Consider the following 15122-nt stretch of genomic DNA (forward strand, 5'->3'; position numbering starts at 1 on the left):
AGCACAGCTGAGTCTATATTAGTGTTGCTGAGCTCAGTCTAGTGAGGTGACAGAAAGATTAACTTTTTTTCACACGACTGAGCTGAACCGAGCCGAGCTGAGCTGTACTCTACTGTGATGTGTGGTTACATGATATCCACCATAGTTGCTGTAACAGTGCTAGAAAGGACAATGTGTATAGAATATCTGAGCCAGCACAGTACGGTTCGGGTTGGCACTGAAGTGTAAAGCCCTAGACTACTGCTGGGTCCAGCAGTGCTAGATCTGTGATTATTATTATTATTATGAAATTGTGGCTGTGGGATTTTGACCACTTTGCTTAACTTGGCCAACACTACACATCTACTAGTAGTGCCTCCCCAATACTGCCATTTTGAAAAATATCAATGAGGGATGAGGGTTGTAAAGATGTATGAAATTGTATAGTTCTAGCCCTAGGAACAACCTAAAGATCCCAACAACAAACCCCCAACATCAGGAGCTGAGAGGTTGGGTGGGCAAGGCCATCCATCCTGCCTGACCATGGGAGACAATATTCCTGGGGGAATAGTAGCTGCTGCAAGTAAGAACTGTTCTCTGCACATTTAATTATATATGCGTGTGTGTGTGTGTGTGTGTGTGTGTGTGTGTGTGTGTGCGTGTGCGTGTGTATGTATGCGCACTTGTGCCTGTGTCGGTATGCGTAAGTGCATATGTATATGTGTTTGGTGAATGTATGTACACGTGCGTATATGCTTGTTTGCGTATCCGTGTGTGTGAGCAATGATGTAATGATTGATCTAGTATGTCCACCTTGTGTGTTTCAGAGACCCGGATCCAGGTGGTGAAGGGTTTGGAGGATGTGGAGGTGTGTGAGAGTGAGGGCTGTTCGTTCGAGGTGACCCTCAACCTGGCATACATCGAGGGTCTGTGGACCAGGGACGGGGTCAGGCTGAAGTCCAAGCCCACCTGTCGCATCAGCACCCATGGGAAGAAGCACACCCTCACACTGACACGGGTCACCATAGGAGACACTGGCCTGTTCTCATTCCAGACCAACGGCATAGAAACATCTGGCAGACTCGATGTCACAGGTACCAGGGAATTGTATTCTCCATTTAGGCAATAACATTGATGCAATAGCCTGTAGTCTACAGTAGTCTGGTTGCCAGTTTGCGGTTGTCTTGGCACCTTGTCTAATATCATAATGCTGTACTGATCACACATACAGTACATTGCAGTGTAGAAATAGATTGTAAATATACGAATATATTTAACAGTAGATCTTACAGTAAAATCACAGTAGTGCACTGTAGGCTACTGCTTTGGATGGATCTCTCTGTAACGGCTCAGCCTGCACTGTCTCTGTGTCGACCTGTCCTTCCCTGTCAGCCAGAGACATCCAGATAGTGAAGGAGCTGGAGGATGTTGATGTGATGGAGCGTCAGAGTGTCACCTTCCTGTGTGAGGTCAGCCATGAGGATGTGGATGGCCGCTGGTACAGAGATAGCAGCAGGATCAGAGGGGACAGTGTGAAGATCAGATACCAGGGTGAGTATGGCAGTGAGGGAAGCATCATACAGTGCTGCTTGAAAGTATGTGAACCCCTTGTGCAATTATAGACTTTTTTAGTTTTTACCATGAAATCTTTTACCATGAAGACACCCCTCAAACCTCACTCAATTGGCTGAGTTCTGTAAGGGGGAGTGGGCAAAAATCCCTCAAAACAGATGTCAGAGACTGATTAGTGGCTATACGAGACGTTTACTCCATGTTAGGTGAGGTTCACATATTTTGGTACACATGAAATCTGAGTTTTTGTTAAATAAACCACTTTTGTTAAATAAACAATGAAAATATATCTTTTTTTTTTGTTTGTATCCTTTATTTGGAATGTCTTTATTACGAATTGCGGTTTAGATAAAGATTTTATAAGTTCATTTTAATATTGACCATCCCTGTAGGGTTCACAAACTTTCAAGCAGCATTGTATACTAAAAGCTAAAGCGTTGTGATGATGATGATGATGGAACAAAATCTTACTGAACTGAACTGTTCTGTGCTTTGATCTTAATGCAGGTAAAACTCACACGTTGTGCTTCAAGTCTGTTAGACCAGAGAATGCTGGGGAGATCAGATTCATGGCTGAGAGGGTCTCTTCCACGGCAACTCTTACAGTCAAAGGTGAACAACAACCTGCCAAATCAATCAAAGCTTAGTACAACATATCAAGATGACTTCCCAGCTTTATCTGTTTTCTATTCTAGGGTTAGTGAACTTAAGCAACTGATTTATGACCAGTATTCAAATGGTGGTGTAATGGTTCCACCTACCTCCACAGAGCTGCCTATCCAGATAGTGAAGCCTCTGAGGGTGAAGATTGCCATGTACCGCCACCGCGGCCTCCTAGAGTGCCAGGTCTCCAGGGCCAATGCCCAGGTCAGGTGGTTCAAGAACAGGAAGGAGATCCAGCCCAACAGGAAGTTCCAGCTCATCAGCCAGGATGTCTACAGGCAGCTGACCATAGACGACGTGGCCTCGTCAGACGAGGATACGTACACCTGCGACGCTGGAGACGACAAGACGTCCTGCCGATTGCTAGTGGAGGGTGAGCTGATCTGGCTCATTGTGATATGGACTATTGTAATAATAATAATATATGGCATTTAACTGATGCTTTTACCCAAAGCGACATGGATAAAAAAACTATATTATTTATGATTACGGTATTGTATGTTACTCAGCCAAACTGTTGATGACGTCATCACTTTTATCATCCTGTTACTTATCATTAACGTATCCTCCCTGTGCGTGCAGAGCAGGCTATCAGCATAGTGCGGGGGCTGAGGTCAGTGGAGGTGACGGAGCCCGCCAAGGCCCTCTTCCAGGTGGAGACCAGCCTGCGTTCGGGGAGACCCCCCAAGTGGACCCTGAGCGGGGAGGTTCTGCTGGAGAGCTCCGTGGTGAGAATGGACAGGGAGGGCACCCTGCACAGCCTCTGTTTCACCTCCACAGACAGCTCCATGTCCGGCCCTGTGATGTTCACCGCCGGCAAGAGCCGCTCCACCGCACAGCTCACCGTCAAGGGTATGCCACTATTAGACACGATTGGTCAATTAAAAGATCACTTGATCATGATATAGTGAGAGTTGGAATGAACAGCTGCTTTATGTGGTCCTCCAGGCTCAAGGATATAGCGTACTCTATTGCTTATTGTTTATTTTAATGGCAAAACCTTGGTCTATGTTCTTCTCTACAGTATGCCCATATCAGTCTCTCTAAATCAAATCCCTGAAATGTATATGTTATCTACTGCTGTCCCTGTGCAGAGCGCCCTCTAAAGGTGGTCGAGCCCATTTCAGACATGGAGGCTAAAGAGAACGGCTCTGTCACCCTGAGCTGTGAGTTTGCCCCTTCGCCCAGAGTGGTGTGTTGGTTCAAGGGCCGCACCGCCCTGAAGAGTACTGGCAAGTATAACATGAGGACGGAGAAGAACAGAGCGGAGCTAACCATCCAGGGCCTGGCGGTGGCGGATGGGGGACCCTACTGCTGCATGGCAGGGGGGTCCAAGAGCACAGCCAAGGTCACTGTGGAAGGTAAAGCTGAATGGTTTGAAGAAAGCCTCAAAATGATGAGATATTATAGAACACTGTTTCAGTTGTCCACAGATGCTTTATTGTTAAAACTCAGTAAAAAAATCATCATTACTCATTGTAAAAAAAAATCATTTATGCAGTGTGGTAAAAGTAGATAAGATGGTATAGTGCAGTAGTGTTTATTGTGAATAATCTGTGTTTATACACTGTGTTCCCCCTCTGTGGCTGCAGTGCGAATGCTAAAGATCGTAAAGCACCTAGAGCAGGTGGAGGTGGAGGAGGAGAGCAACGCCACGTTCACCTGTGAGCTGAACTACGTGGTTGCCAATGTACAGTGGTTCCTGAATGACAACCGTCTCAACGCAAGTCCCCTGGCCAGGATCCAGCACATGGGCACCATGCACAGCCTCACCATCAAGAAGCTCTGCCCACAGGAGAGCAAGGTCACCTTCAAGACTGGCCAGCTCATTGAGTCCACCTCCCTCAATGTCAAAGGTTAGTTAGCCATGTGTTGTTGTCTCAGTTTGGGAGTTTCCATTTTAAGAGATGGAGATTTCAGACTTTTAAAGATATTTCTAACTTTTATTATTAGTACAAGTATCTAACCAGTAAACCTAGTAAACCAATTTTCACAGTTTATCGTTTATACAGATATAGGAGATGCTGTTTATGAGATATGATGTATAAGGGATATCTACAGTACAGCTGAGAGCTTTAAGTTGATGGTATTTCGACCGGCCTTGGGTTTGGGCTGTCTCAGAAATGTTAGTATTGTGTTGGTGCTATATCTGAAATGTTAGTATTGGGTGCCACTCCTGTCTCCTTCAGAGAGGCCAGCAGTGTTTCTCAGGTCTCTGGAGGATGCAGTGGGGGAGGAGCAGGGGAAGGTCTGTCTGCAGTGTGAGGCCTCCAAGGAGACAGTCACCCCCTTCTGGAGGAAGGATGGCACGGTCCTGGCTGGGAGTGACAAGTATGAGCTGCTGCACTTTGGGAAGTCCATGGCCCTCATTGTCCACAGCCTGAGCAAAGAGGACGCAGGGCAGTACACCTGTGACCTAGGCACCAGCCAGACCAAGGCCAAGGTCACTGTACATGGTGGGTATGGTCAGTCAGAGCAGGTGAAATGTCAGTATTTGGATGTAACTGTAACGTTAACTTATGACTCTTTTGTTTTCTCAGTTTGAAACATTGGAATTGTATACTCTGTTTTCTGCATTGGAAACATATATGTTGTATGTTAAGGCTACATGAGAACAGATTGGTTTATAATAAGTCTAATTTGGGCTCATTGACACATCCCACACAGACCTTCACATCACCATCGCCCAGCGGTTGAAAACAGTCTCAGTTGTGGAAGGGGAGAGCTGCTGTTTCGAGTGTGTCTTGTCTCATGATGTCATCGACGAGCCCTCCTGGACCCTAAATGGTCAACTCGTGGTCAGCAACAGTCGCATCCAGGTCATAAGCAAGGGCCGCGAGTACAAGATGACCATACAAGATGTGACTGTGTCTGATGCTGGTGACGTGGTCTTCACCATCAAAGACCTCAGCTGCAGGACCATGCTGTTTGTCAAAGGTAAATTGCTGACTTTCACTGTGATGAGTGTTTGTGATGAGTGTCTGAGGTGTTGACTAGCCTGGGTGTCATGTTGATTCGCAGCATTCTTCCCACTACCATTACTGACTGACTGTACTGTCTCATACAGGACCCAGACAAGTGACTCAGACTAGATGGCAGCCAAGCCAGCATCAGATAAAGGTTGTCATGACATCCCTGAACTTTCTGCCACTGTAATGTGTGTGTGTGTGTGTGTGTGTGTGTGTGTGTGTGTGTGTGTGTGTGTGTGTGTGTGTGTGTGTGTGTGTGCGTGTGTATGTATGTATGTATGTATGTATGCGTGTGTATTCCTAGAGAAGGCTGTGCGAGTATTCAGGGAAATGCTGAGTGCTAAGGCTATTCCGGGGGAGGACGCAGAGCTGAGCTGTGAGATCACCAAGCCGGAGGCTACCATCCGCTGGCTGAAAAACGGCCGGCAGATCAGGAAGAGCCCCAAGTATGAGATTAGTGTGGAGGAGCACCTGGTGAGACTGATCATCAGGAACACCACCATCAGAGATTCTGGGGAGTACTGCTGTGAGGCCGACGGCATCGCAACCAGGGCCAGGCTGGAGATCAGAGGCAAGAAACTGGAGAAAATGATATGCTGTAGGACGCTATAGTGCTGTTATGTACTAAACTGTGAAGGATGCTATTTGCTGTGTAGTTCTGTACTGTGTAGTTCACTTTTGTGCCACTTTGAGATTCTTGTTTATTGAATTTGCCCCTCCCACACTTGCAGAGCTGCAGCACACGTTTGCACGGGAGCTGAGGGACATGGGTGGGGAAGAGAAGGGAAAGATAACCCTGGAGTGTGAGACGCGGCGGGTGGCTAAGCGTGTGACCTGGCTAAAGGGCATGGCGGAGCTGCGGGCGGGGAGGAAGTATGTGGTGAAGCAGAAGGGGGTGATCCTCACCCTCACCATCAGCAGCCTGGAGAGGGGCGACACAGATGTCTATACGTGTGATGTGGGCACCATGCAGAGCCGGGCACTACTGACTGTTTATGGTGAGGTCTGGCATGGAGAGAGAGAGAGAGAGAGAGGGGGGGGGGCGTGACAAAGCTAGTGGAATACCTCATGCCCTCTTTCCTGTTCAAACTACTTTATGAGGTTGTGATGGACATTATCTTTCCATTAGCAATAGCACTGTATAGTTAAATGGAGTTTGATGGAGAACAGACACATCATCCTAATGATCCCACAATCCCACAGTGTTGTGTAGCTATTATTGTTTTTGTGTCATGTGATCTTTCTGTGACCCCTCAGGCCAGAAGGTGTTGATTGTGGATGAGCTGGAGGACGTGGAGTGCCTAGAGGGGGACACGGTCCTGTTCAGGTGCCGTATTTGTCCCAGTGAGTTCAGTGGGGTGAAGTGGTACCTGGACGAGACACTACTCTACACCAACGATCTGAACGAGATCCTGGTGGGCCTGGGGGGCTATCACACCCTCACCTTCAAACAGCTGGCCCGCAAAGACACTGGCACCATCTCCTTCGAAGCGGGGGACAAGAGATCTTATGCCTCGCTGCTCGTTAGAGGTAACCTTTCACATAGTGTTTGTATCAAGACATCAAAACATACTACAGTATTACAGCTGTTAATACAAATGATGTATTCATTGAATGTGTTAGAGGTGTAGAGATCCAGAAACTGTGACAATGATTAAATGTGACGTTTGTGGTTTGATTCTCACAGGGGCCATTAAATATATAATGTGTCAACTGTTACTCACGTTGCTATTGTTACGACAACAATAATATTCTCATCATCGTTCATATTCTAAGAGAGACGACCCACCATCACCAAAGCATTGGAGGACTGTGAGGCCATTGAAGGAGGTGGTCTGGTGCTGTTGTGTATGACCTCCAAGCCGTGTCACATCCTGTGGTACAAAGATGGCTGCCTGATGTGGAACTCCTCCAGGTACTATGCCAGTCGCTCGGGTAACGAGGCCAGGCTCACCATCCGGGAGGTCAGCAGCAGCGATGCAGGGGTGTACGAGTGCAGCGCAGGATCTGTCACTACCAAGTCCATTGTGACTGTGAAAGGTACTGTACAAACCCTGTTTCTTATGCCTATTATGAAATAGTTTCACTGAATTACTCAAGACTCCATTTGTCATCTTCCTTATTGTTTGAGCATGTGGCGTACTGTATATAAAGTACTACAGTGCTGAACAGTATGGAATGGTGGAAACAGGACAGATACTATGATACAAGATACTATGAATTCACTGGTCCACCTGGCAGCTCCTCTCAGTTCATCCCATACAACCTGGTTACATACTGTATTGAAACAAGTTATACCATAAGGTTTTGAGTTCTGACTACAATACTGTAATCATTATAAAATATCTTCAGGTTGTCTTTTTCTCCCCTTCTCCAGCGATCCCAGCTGAGTTCACAAAGCAGCTCCAGAGTGTGGAGGCCAAGGAGGGGGAGAGTGTGACCTTGGGCTGTGAGTACTCCCTCCCTGGGGTAGTGTTCCTCTGGAAGAGGGGCCAGGAGAGTCTTAGGGTTGGAGACAAGTACCTGATGAAGCAGAAGAAGTCCCTCATCTCTCTCACCGTCACTGCCCTGAAGCCTGAGGACTCAGGAGACTACACCTGTTTTTGCAGAGACCACCGGACAACAGCCTGCATCACAGTCCATGGTACAGTAGGACTTGGGCATTACTCACTTTTCTTTTCTAGTTCAAAGAAATTGGAATGTGACAGTACAGGACATTGTCACATTTGAATGTTACATTGACAGTGACTATCTGAATAGTATTTTAATCCCAGTTATTAAGCCTTTTGGTTATTCATGATGATAATTCCTTTCCACTCCCGTAGCGATTCCCATCACCTTCATACAACAGCTGAAGAGCATGCAGGCCGAGGAGGGCAACAATGTAACATTACGCTGTGAGCTTTCTAAACCAGGAGTGCCAGTAGAGTGGAAGAAGGGAGAGGAGCTACTGAAGAACGGAGTGAAGTTCCAGATAAAGACGAGAGAGACCACCCTTGAGCTTCTCCTATGGAAACCGCTGCCAGAGGACAGTGGGGTCTACAGCTGTGTGTGTGCAAACCAGAAGACCACGGCCACCGTCAACATCACTGGTAGGAGGAAGTACTTTTCTCTCACAATACATGCAGGCAAAAACAAGTTTAGCTATTGTATACACGTATGTGCTTACTATTCTAACTATAGTATCTGTTTCCCTATGCTTTCTCAGCCCTCCCCATCACATTCAAACAGAAGTTGAGGAACACAACGATTGAGGAGGGCAACAGTGCAACATTACGCTGTGAGCTCTCTAAAGCAGGAGTCCCTGTCGAGTGGAGGAGGAGAGGAGAGGAGCTGATTAAGAATGGAGAGAAATTCCACCTGCGCCAGAGGGAGTCGCTGCTTGAATTGAGGATAAGTGATGTGAAACCTGAGGACAGTGATATCTACACCTGCATTTGTGGCAATGTGGAGACCACTGCCTGTCTTACTGTCAATGGTAAGTGTTGGGGGTCTCTGAAAAAGATAATTAACAAATGTGTGTCTAATTGACAAATGTGAAAGTACATTTCTTTTAGCATTGAATTGAATTTGAAAATACCTCATATATGAAATGTACAAAGTAAACAAGCACTGAATTTAGAACCAACAAATGGACAACTTCCTATTGTGTCTTTTAGCTCTTCCCATCACATTCAAGCAGAAGCTGCGTAACCTCCAGACTGAGGAGGGGAACAACGTCACGCTGCACTGTGAGATCTCTAAACCTGGGCTGCCTGTAGAGTGGAGGCTGGCAGGAGAGCTGCTAGAGAATGGAGAGAGGTACCAGATGAAGCAGAGAGACTCCACAGTGGAGCTGGTCATTCACGACATCCTACCTGAGGACAGTGGGGTCTACAGCTGTCTATGTCGCGACCAGAAAACCAAGGCCACTGTCAAAGTCATCGGTAGGAGGAGCTTTGTATTCAAACTTTATTTTACCAATCAAATTTTTCAAGAGAGACCTGGTCAATCACAGCACGTGCTTTTACCACATCCAATGTGTTCTCTATCAAACAGCCTCTTGCTGCTGATCTGACATATCTCATTGGTTCCTCAGCCATACCTGCCACCTTCACGATGGGTCTGAAGACCCAGGAGGCCCAAGAGGGGGGCAACGTGATGCTGCGCTGTGAGCTCTCCAAGAAGGGGGTCCCAGTGGAGTGGTGGAGGGGGGAGGAGCTGCTGTCTGAGGCCATGTCCCTTGGACACTACCAGATGAAGCAAGAGGGGAAAATAGCAAAGATGACCATTCAAAATGTGCTACCAGAGGACATAGGGAAGTACAGTTGTGTCGCTGGGGACCAGAAGACCTCAGCTGAATTAAAAGTGAAATGTAAGTAGCGCTATTGAATACTTACATGTTACGTATTACTTCATACATCAATACCAACTGTACTTTTAATTTTAAGTTTCATACAGCCTTTACTCATACAAAATGCTCTCCTATGTTCATGTCTCCCCAGCTCTCCCCATAACATTCAAGAGAGAGCTCCAGAGTATAGTAATCAAGGAGGGGGAAAATGGGGTCTTCAGCTGTGAGCTCTCCAAGCCTGGAGCCCCGCTGGACTGGAGGAGAGGAAGAGTCATTCTGAAGTCTGGAGACAAATATGAGATGAAGCAGGAGGGATGCATCACTAAACTGGTCATCCTTAATGTGGAGGAGGGTGATGCTGGGAAATACACCTGCAAGACTAAAGACAGCCAATCAACAGCTGAGCTCACTGTCAAGGGTAAGGCCTGGACCAAAGTTACAAAGTGTACTCTCCTTTCAAAAATGGTTTATAATGTGGCTGTAGAACATGGCTCGGTCATGTTAGTGATTTATACATTGACTGTATTTTACAACTTCTGATAAATCATACATCCCTGTATACTTTCCTGATGTATCCAGGGGCCTCACGCAAGCAGCGTTTGTCAACCAAGAGAGGTCAGCTCATACTTAGTAGTACATGACAGCAATATTTTGCTGAGTACCCATGAATGCTTTCAGTACCCAGCTCATCCCTTAAAGCACTTGACACCCAATCATCTTTACCGAAACATTTATGTCTTTCATGTCTTGTTACACTGTTTGGTTACCCACTGATGGCTTAATGTCACAGTGGAAGTGCATGTTATCTAGTGGTGTTATATACAGTCGTGTCATCAACAACAACCCTATCATATCCTCTGTAGCTTGTATTGTAGCAATGAGTCTCAGAATGAACATTGTTTCACAGCTCTGGAGGTGAAAGAATGAGTATTAGAATACTTAAGAGTTCTGTTGACTGTAGGTTTCTCTCTGTGATGGATCATGATAGTAAAGCATGACTTGGGCAGGCAGTCTTTATCCTCCTACACATTCAGAATATACAGAACCATCAAACTCCTGTTGTTGGTTGTCCCCAGGTCTCCCGGCAACGTTCAAACTACAGCTGAGAGAGCAGGTCATTGAGGAGGGCAACATTGTGATGTTGCACTGTGAGCTCTCTAAACCAGCCGACTCAGTGGAATGGAGGAAGGGAGAGGAGCAGCTGTGGTCTGATGAGAAGTACCAGATGAGGACGAAAGACTTGCTGGTGGAACTGAAGATTATTGGCGCCAATCCTGGGGACAGTGGAGTCTACACCTGCTTCTGTGGCGAGCAGAGGACCACAGCCTGTGTCACAGTGAACCGTGAGAATGTTTGGGTTATTTTGCTTATTGATGTTGTGTGTTTGTAAACTGACAAACCTGCATAATGCGTAACATGTCAGCTTATGGAGATGTTGGAGGTTATGGAGATTGACTATTGCATGTGGTTAGAATACTGCAGAGCCGTACGGTATACCAGGGGAGGCTGGTGGAGGTAGAAATCGGAGGATGGGCTCATTGTAATGCATGGAATGGAATGAGGTATGGTATCAAACACGTGTGAGCCGGTCCTCGGATATCTACCTCCACTAGCCTCCCCTGCAGTATACAGTATACAGACCTTTATATGGGGCTATGGAATAGTATAGATATTGGTCAATAACACTCCTACAAGTGTTCAACAGCCAATATCTTTCTTAAACATAAGGAAACATGTAGGTTTCCTGTCAGTTTGAATGTCCCCTCAATGGTGTGTTTCAGCTCGTCCCGTCACATTCATACTAGAGCTGAAGAACGTACAGGTTGAGGAGGGCAACAGTGCTACGCTGCATTGCGAGCTCTCTAAACCAGGAGTCCCTATAGAGTGGAAGAAGGGATCAGACGTGTTAAAGAATGGAGAGAGGTACCAGATGAAGCAGAGCGACTCCAAAGTGGAGCTGGTCATCAGGAAAAGCCTACCTGAGGACAGTGGGGTCTACAGCTGTGGTTGTGGAGACCTGAACACCACAGCTGTTGTCATCATCACTGGTAGGGAGGAGAAACACTGTCTGGATAGGTTTATTATGAATGGTGGGGGAATGGGACTCTTTCAATGAATAAAGGAAAATAACAAATGTAAATGTGTCCATTTATATGTTATGTTTTTTTTCCTACTAGAAATATTGTAAAAGGAAAAGAAATAGAATAGGTTTGATTTGACATTAAAAAAAAAAGTTAAGTGACACCACTGATGTTGTGTATGTTCTCCTTGTATCCCTCAGCCATCCCAGTGACTTTCAAACAGAAGCTGAAGAACCAGGAGGCTTTGGAGGATGGCAGTGTGACGTTACGTTGTGAGCTGTCTAAAGCAGGAGTGCCAGTGGAGTGGAAGAAGGGGCAGGAGCTGCTCCGAGAGGGAGAGAAGTACCAGATGAAGCAGGAGGGGAGGGGTGCTGAAATGCACATCAGAGGTGTGGTCCTCCAGGATGCTGGGGAGTATAGCTGTGTCATAGGCAACATAAAGACAGCTGCTGACATCAAAGTCAGGGGTATGTTCAGTTCAACGCAATGGTTTTGACCACTTTAAACAAGATTCTTTGTGGATGTTGACACTGTTCTATTTTAAAAAGTTGTCAGTATGATCCTGAATATGCATCTTGAATATGTTTTTCCAGCTCTCCCTATAACGTTCAAGAAAGAAGTCCAGAGTATAGTGATCAAGGAGGGGGAGAATGGGGTCTTCAGCTGTGAGCTCTCTAAGCCTGAAGCCCCACTGGACTGGAGGAGAGGAAGGGTCATTCTGAAGTCTGGAGACAAATATGAGATGAAGCAGGAGGGATGCATCACTAAACTGGTCATCCTTAATGTGGAGGAGGGTGATGCTGGGAAATACACCTGCAAGACTAAAGACAGCCAATCAACAGCTGAGCTCACCGTCAAGGGTAAGCCTGACTGATCATGTTGCCAATATTTAAAGAAGTAAGACAGTTGAACTAAGCTCATTTCTAAGTTATATTCTTCAAGAATCAGTGTCTATATATAATTAATTTGAAAGTCCAAAAATGTATGCACTAATTACAGATTGCCCCTTTAAAAATTGATATGGGTGTTTATATGGGTCAACATCTTATTTTTTATTTGCTCTCTGCAGCTCCTCCAATCACTTTCAAGGTGAAACTGAAGAACCAGGAAGTTGAGGAGGAGAACAGTGTGACGCTGAGCTGTGAGCTCTCCAAACCTGGCCTGGTAGTGGAGTGGAAGAAGGGAGAGCAGCTGCTGAAGAACCCAGTGAAGTACCAGACAAAGAAGAGGGAAGCAACCATGGAGCTGATTATCAGGAATGCCACGCTTGAGGACAGTGGAGTCTACAGTTGTGTCCATGCAGACACAAAAACTACAGCTTCCATCAAAATCACTCGTAAGAGGAGATGACACATTCTTTAAGTAACATTTTAATCCCAAAAACATTTTTAGCACATTTCCTGGCAGTCTACTTCTCTGGCTGGCTATGCTCGAATGTGCACAATAATTAATAAACCAGGATAAATAGTGGAATATACTATAAAATAGTATAGTTTTAGTGAAAAGTCCCTTTAAGGGGGTATGTGTATGTTACAACAGTAAATACAGCCTGATTTCAATGTCTACCGTAATAGTTTTGTTTTGACATACTCAGCCATACCCATCACCTTCAAGATGGGTCTGAAGAACCAGGAGGCCTCAGAGGGGGGCAACGTGATGCTGCGCTGTGAGCTCTCCAAGACGGGGGTCCCAGTGGAATGGCAGAAGGGGGAGGAGGAGCTAAGCCCTGGGGGAAGGTTCCAGATGAAGCTGGAGGGGAAGATTGCAGAGATGCACATCAGAAACATCCAGCCAGAGGATGTAGGGGAGTACAGCTGTATTTTCGGAGATCAGAAGACAACGGCTGAAGTGAACGTTAGGGGTATGTACACTACTGTAGTTTTGTGGCCATATTTTTGTGTATTTAGTCATCAAATGATTGGCTGATTCATCAAATGATTAGATTTGCCAACCAATTATGGTCCTACTGTGAATATTATTATAACATAACGATTTCATAATTCAAGACACTTTTGAGCTAGAATTGTGTTTTGACATGACAAACTCATTGTATATAATATACTGCCCAATCTGTCCATGGTGTTTGGGGCAATGCAGTGGCCCAACTGACCTTGTCTCCTCTCTCCTGGTCCTCACAGCTGCTGCGTCAGTGTTCTTTGAGAAGGAGCTGGTGGGCCAGGTGGTGATGGAGGGGAAGTCTGTGTGTCTGTCCTGTGAGATCTCAAGTGCCAACGTGCCTGTCGTATGGAGGAAGGATGCCACACAGCTCACCCAGGGGGGCAGGTTCACCATTAAGAAGAAAGGCCCCACTCACACCTTGGAGATCAAGAAGCTGAATCTGGAAGATGCAGGAGATTACAGCTGTGCCACGAGGGGCAAGATAACCTCTGCTACACTGGTTGTGAGAGGTATGTACTGTATATACCCCCTCCCTCAACTTATCTGGAAACAGACATTTGCCAAAATTCCTTCAGAAATACAGTTTAGATCATATGTGAGAGGGTCACGTGTGATCTAAATTGTATTTCTGAAGTAATGTTGGCAAATGTCTGTTTCAACATACTGTATGATGGGGTAAAGAGTAGCTTCATAATGCTAACTTATCCCTTGTATCAAAATGTACAGATGATTGTAATAGACACACGCTCTTCTCTGTAGAGCGTGTGAAGATCGTGACGGAGCTGCGGGACATGACTGTGACGGCGGGGCAGGATGCGGTGTTCGTGGTTGAGCTGTCCCACGTGGAGGTGAGTGAGGGCGTGTGGTGGCTGGGTCCCAGTCCCCTGCAGAAGAACGAGATGAACCAGATGAGCTGCCAGGGCTACCAGCACCGCCTGGTCCTGACCATGACCACCCCGGAGGAGACTGGGACTGTGGCCTTCGTGGTAGGGGAGGAGAGGACCTCCGCTCGCCTGTTGGTGGTCCCCAAACCCAAAGGTGAAGAGTTTTTATGTGTATATTAGGGCTGTCGATCGATTAAAAAACATATTTTTTCTCATTAGTTGATTAATCTACTGATTAATTGGGAGTGTGGATGAAGTACATCTGGCCCTTCTTTCCGTGCATTGAGCCAATTCAGCTTCATCAAGGGGGGGAAGCTATCTGAGGTGGGAGGGGGGGCTGATATTTTGCTGAGATAGCCAGCCCACCTTAAAGGTGCTTGGTCAGTTTGTAAGATAGGCGTTTGTATGCAGTTGTCTTGCCCATCAGCAAATGCCTCTCCTGTCAATGCCATCACTCTTTCATTTCTTGATTATGATTTTCCAGGTAGGTGAAGAGATTTTGATTTGTTCGGTTATAAATACTTGTATTTGTAGTCTTTTTAAATGAACTTCATTAAAGTCCATGATTTGGTCTCGCTCTGACCGCCAATGTGTGTATGAATATGTACTTATCTGGGAGAGCTTACTAAAACCAGTTTCCTGTCTATTCAGTTCTGATCGAGGAGAAGCCCCAGGATGTGGTGATCTTGGAGGGAGAAATGGCCACCCTATCCTGCACCACCTCTGACCTCATCACCCCTGT

The 15122-nt window shown here is 46.2% G+C and overlaps 1 protein-coding gene across 1 annotated transcript in view; it reads left to right on the forward strand.

Moving 5' to 3' along the window:
- Nucleotides 1–522: 522 nt before the first annotated feature.
- obscna (obscurin, cytoskeletal calmodulin and titin-interacting RhoGEF a) overlaps nucleotides 523–15122 on the forward strand; it is a gene marked incomplete at its 5' end in the record, with an annotated part of 37774 nt that continues 23174 nt past the window's right edge. Inside the window, 29 exons of the mRNA XM_083672322.1 lie at nucleotides 523–562; nucleotides 807–1073; nucleotides 1372–1530; nucleotides 2059–2163; nucleotides 2321–2587; nucleotides 2797–3066; nucleotides 3309–3575; nucleotides 3807–4070; nucleotides 4404–4670; nucleotides 4882–5151; nucleotides 5488–5754; nucleotides 5915–6181; nucleotides 6441–6713; nucleotides 6960–7223; nucleotides 7561–7827; nucleotides 8009–8275; nucleotides 8392–8661; nucleotides 8843–9109; nucleotides 9262–9537; nucleotides 9668–9934; nucleotides 10593–10859; nucleotides 11298–11564; nucleotides 11798–12064; nucleotides 12191–12457; nucleotides 12667–12933; nucleotides 13192–13458; nucleotides 13736–14005; nucleotides 14256–14534; nucleotides 15032–15122. The exon at nucleotides 15032–15122 is cut by the window's right edge and continues 167 nt beyond it. Of these exons, the coding sequence (XP_083528448.1) occupies nucleotides 523–562; nucleotides 807–1073; nucleotides 1372–1530; nucleotides 2059–2163; nucleotides 2321–2587; nucleotides 2797–3066; nucleotides 3309–3575; nucleotides 3807–4070; nucleotides 4404–4670; nucleotides 4882–5151; nucleotides 5488–5754; nucleotides 5915–6181; nucleotides 6441–6713; nucleotides 6960–7223; nucleotides 7561–7827; nucleotides 8009–8275; nucleotides 8392–8661; nucleotides 8843–9109; nucleotides 9262–9537; nucleotides 9668–9934; nucleotides 10593–10859; nucleotides 11298–11564; nucleotides 11798–12064; nucleotides 12191–12457; nucleotides 12667–12933; nucleotides 13192–13458; nucleotides 13736–14005; nucleotides 14256–14534; nucleotides 15032–15122 (7103 nt within the window). The remainder of the gene's footprint in view (nucleotides 563–806; nucleotides 1074–1371; nucleotides 1531–2058; nucleotides 2164–2320; nucleotides 2588–2796; nucleotides 3067–3308; nucleotides 3576–3806; nucleotides 4071–4403; nucleotides 4671–4881; nucleotides 5152–5487; nucleotides 5755–5914; nucleotides 6182–6440; nucleotides 6714–6959; nucleotides 7224–7560; nucleotides 7828–8008; nucleotides 8276–8391; nucleotides 8662–8842; nucleotides 9110–9261; nucleotides 9538–9667; nucleotides 9935–10592; nucleotides 10860–11297; nucleotides 11565–11797; nucleotides 12065–12190; nucleotides 12458–12666; nucleotides 12934–13191; nucleotides 13459–13735; nucleotides 14006–14255; nucleotides 14535–15031) is intronic.

The sequence above is a fragment of the Argentina silus genome (assembly GCF_951799395.1).
Source record: "Argentina silus genome assembly, chromosome: 6".
NCBI lineage: Eukaryota > Metazoa > Chordata > Actinopteri > Argentiniformes > Argentinidae > Argentina > Argentina silus.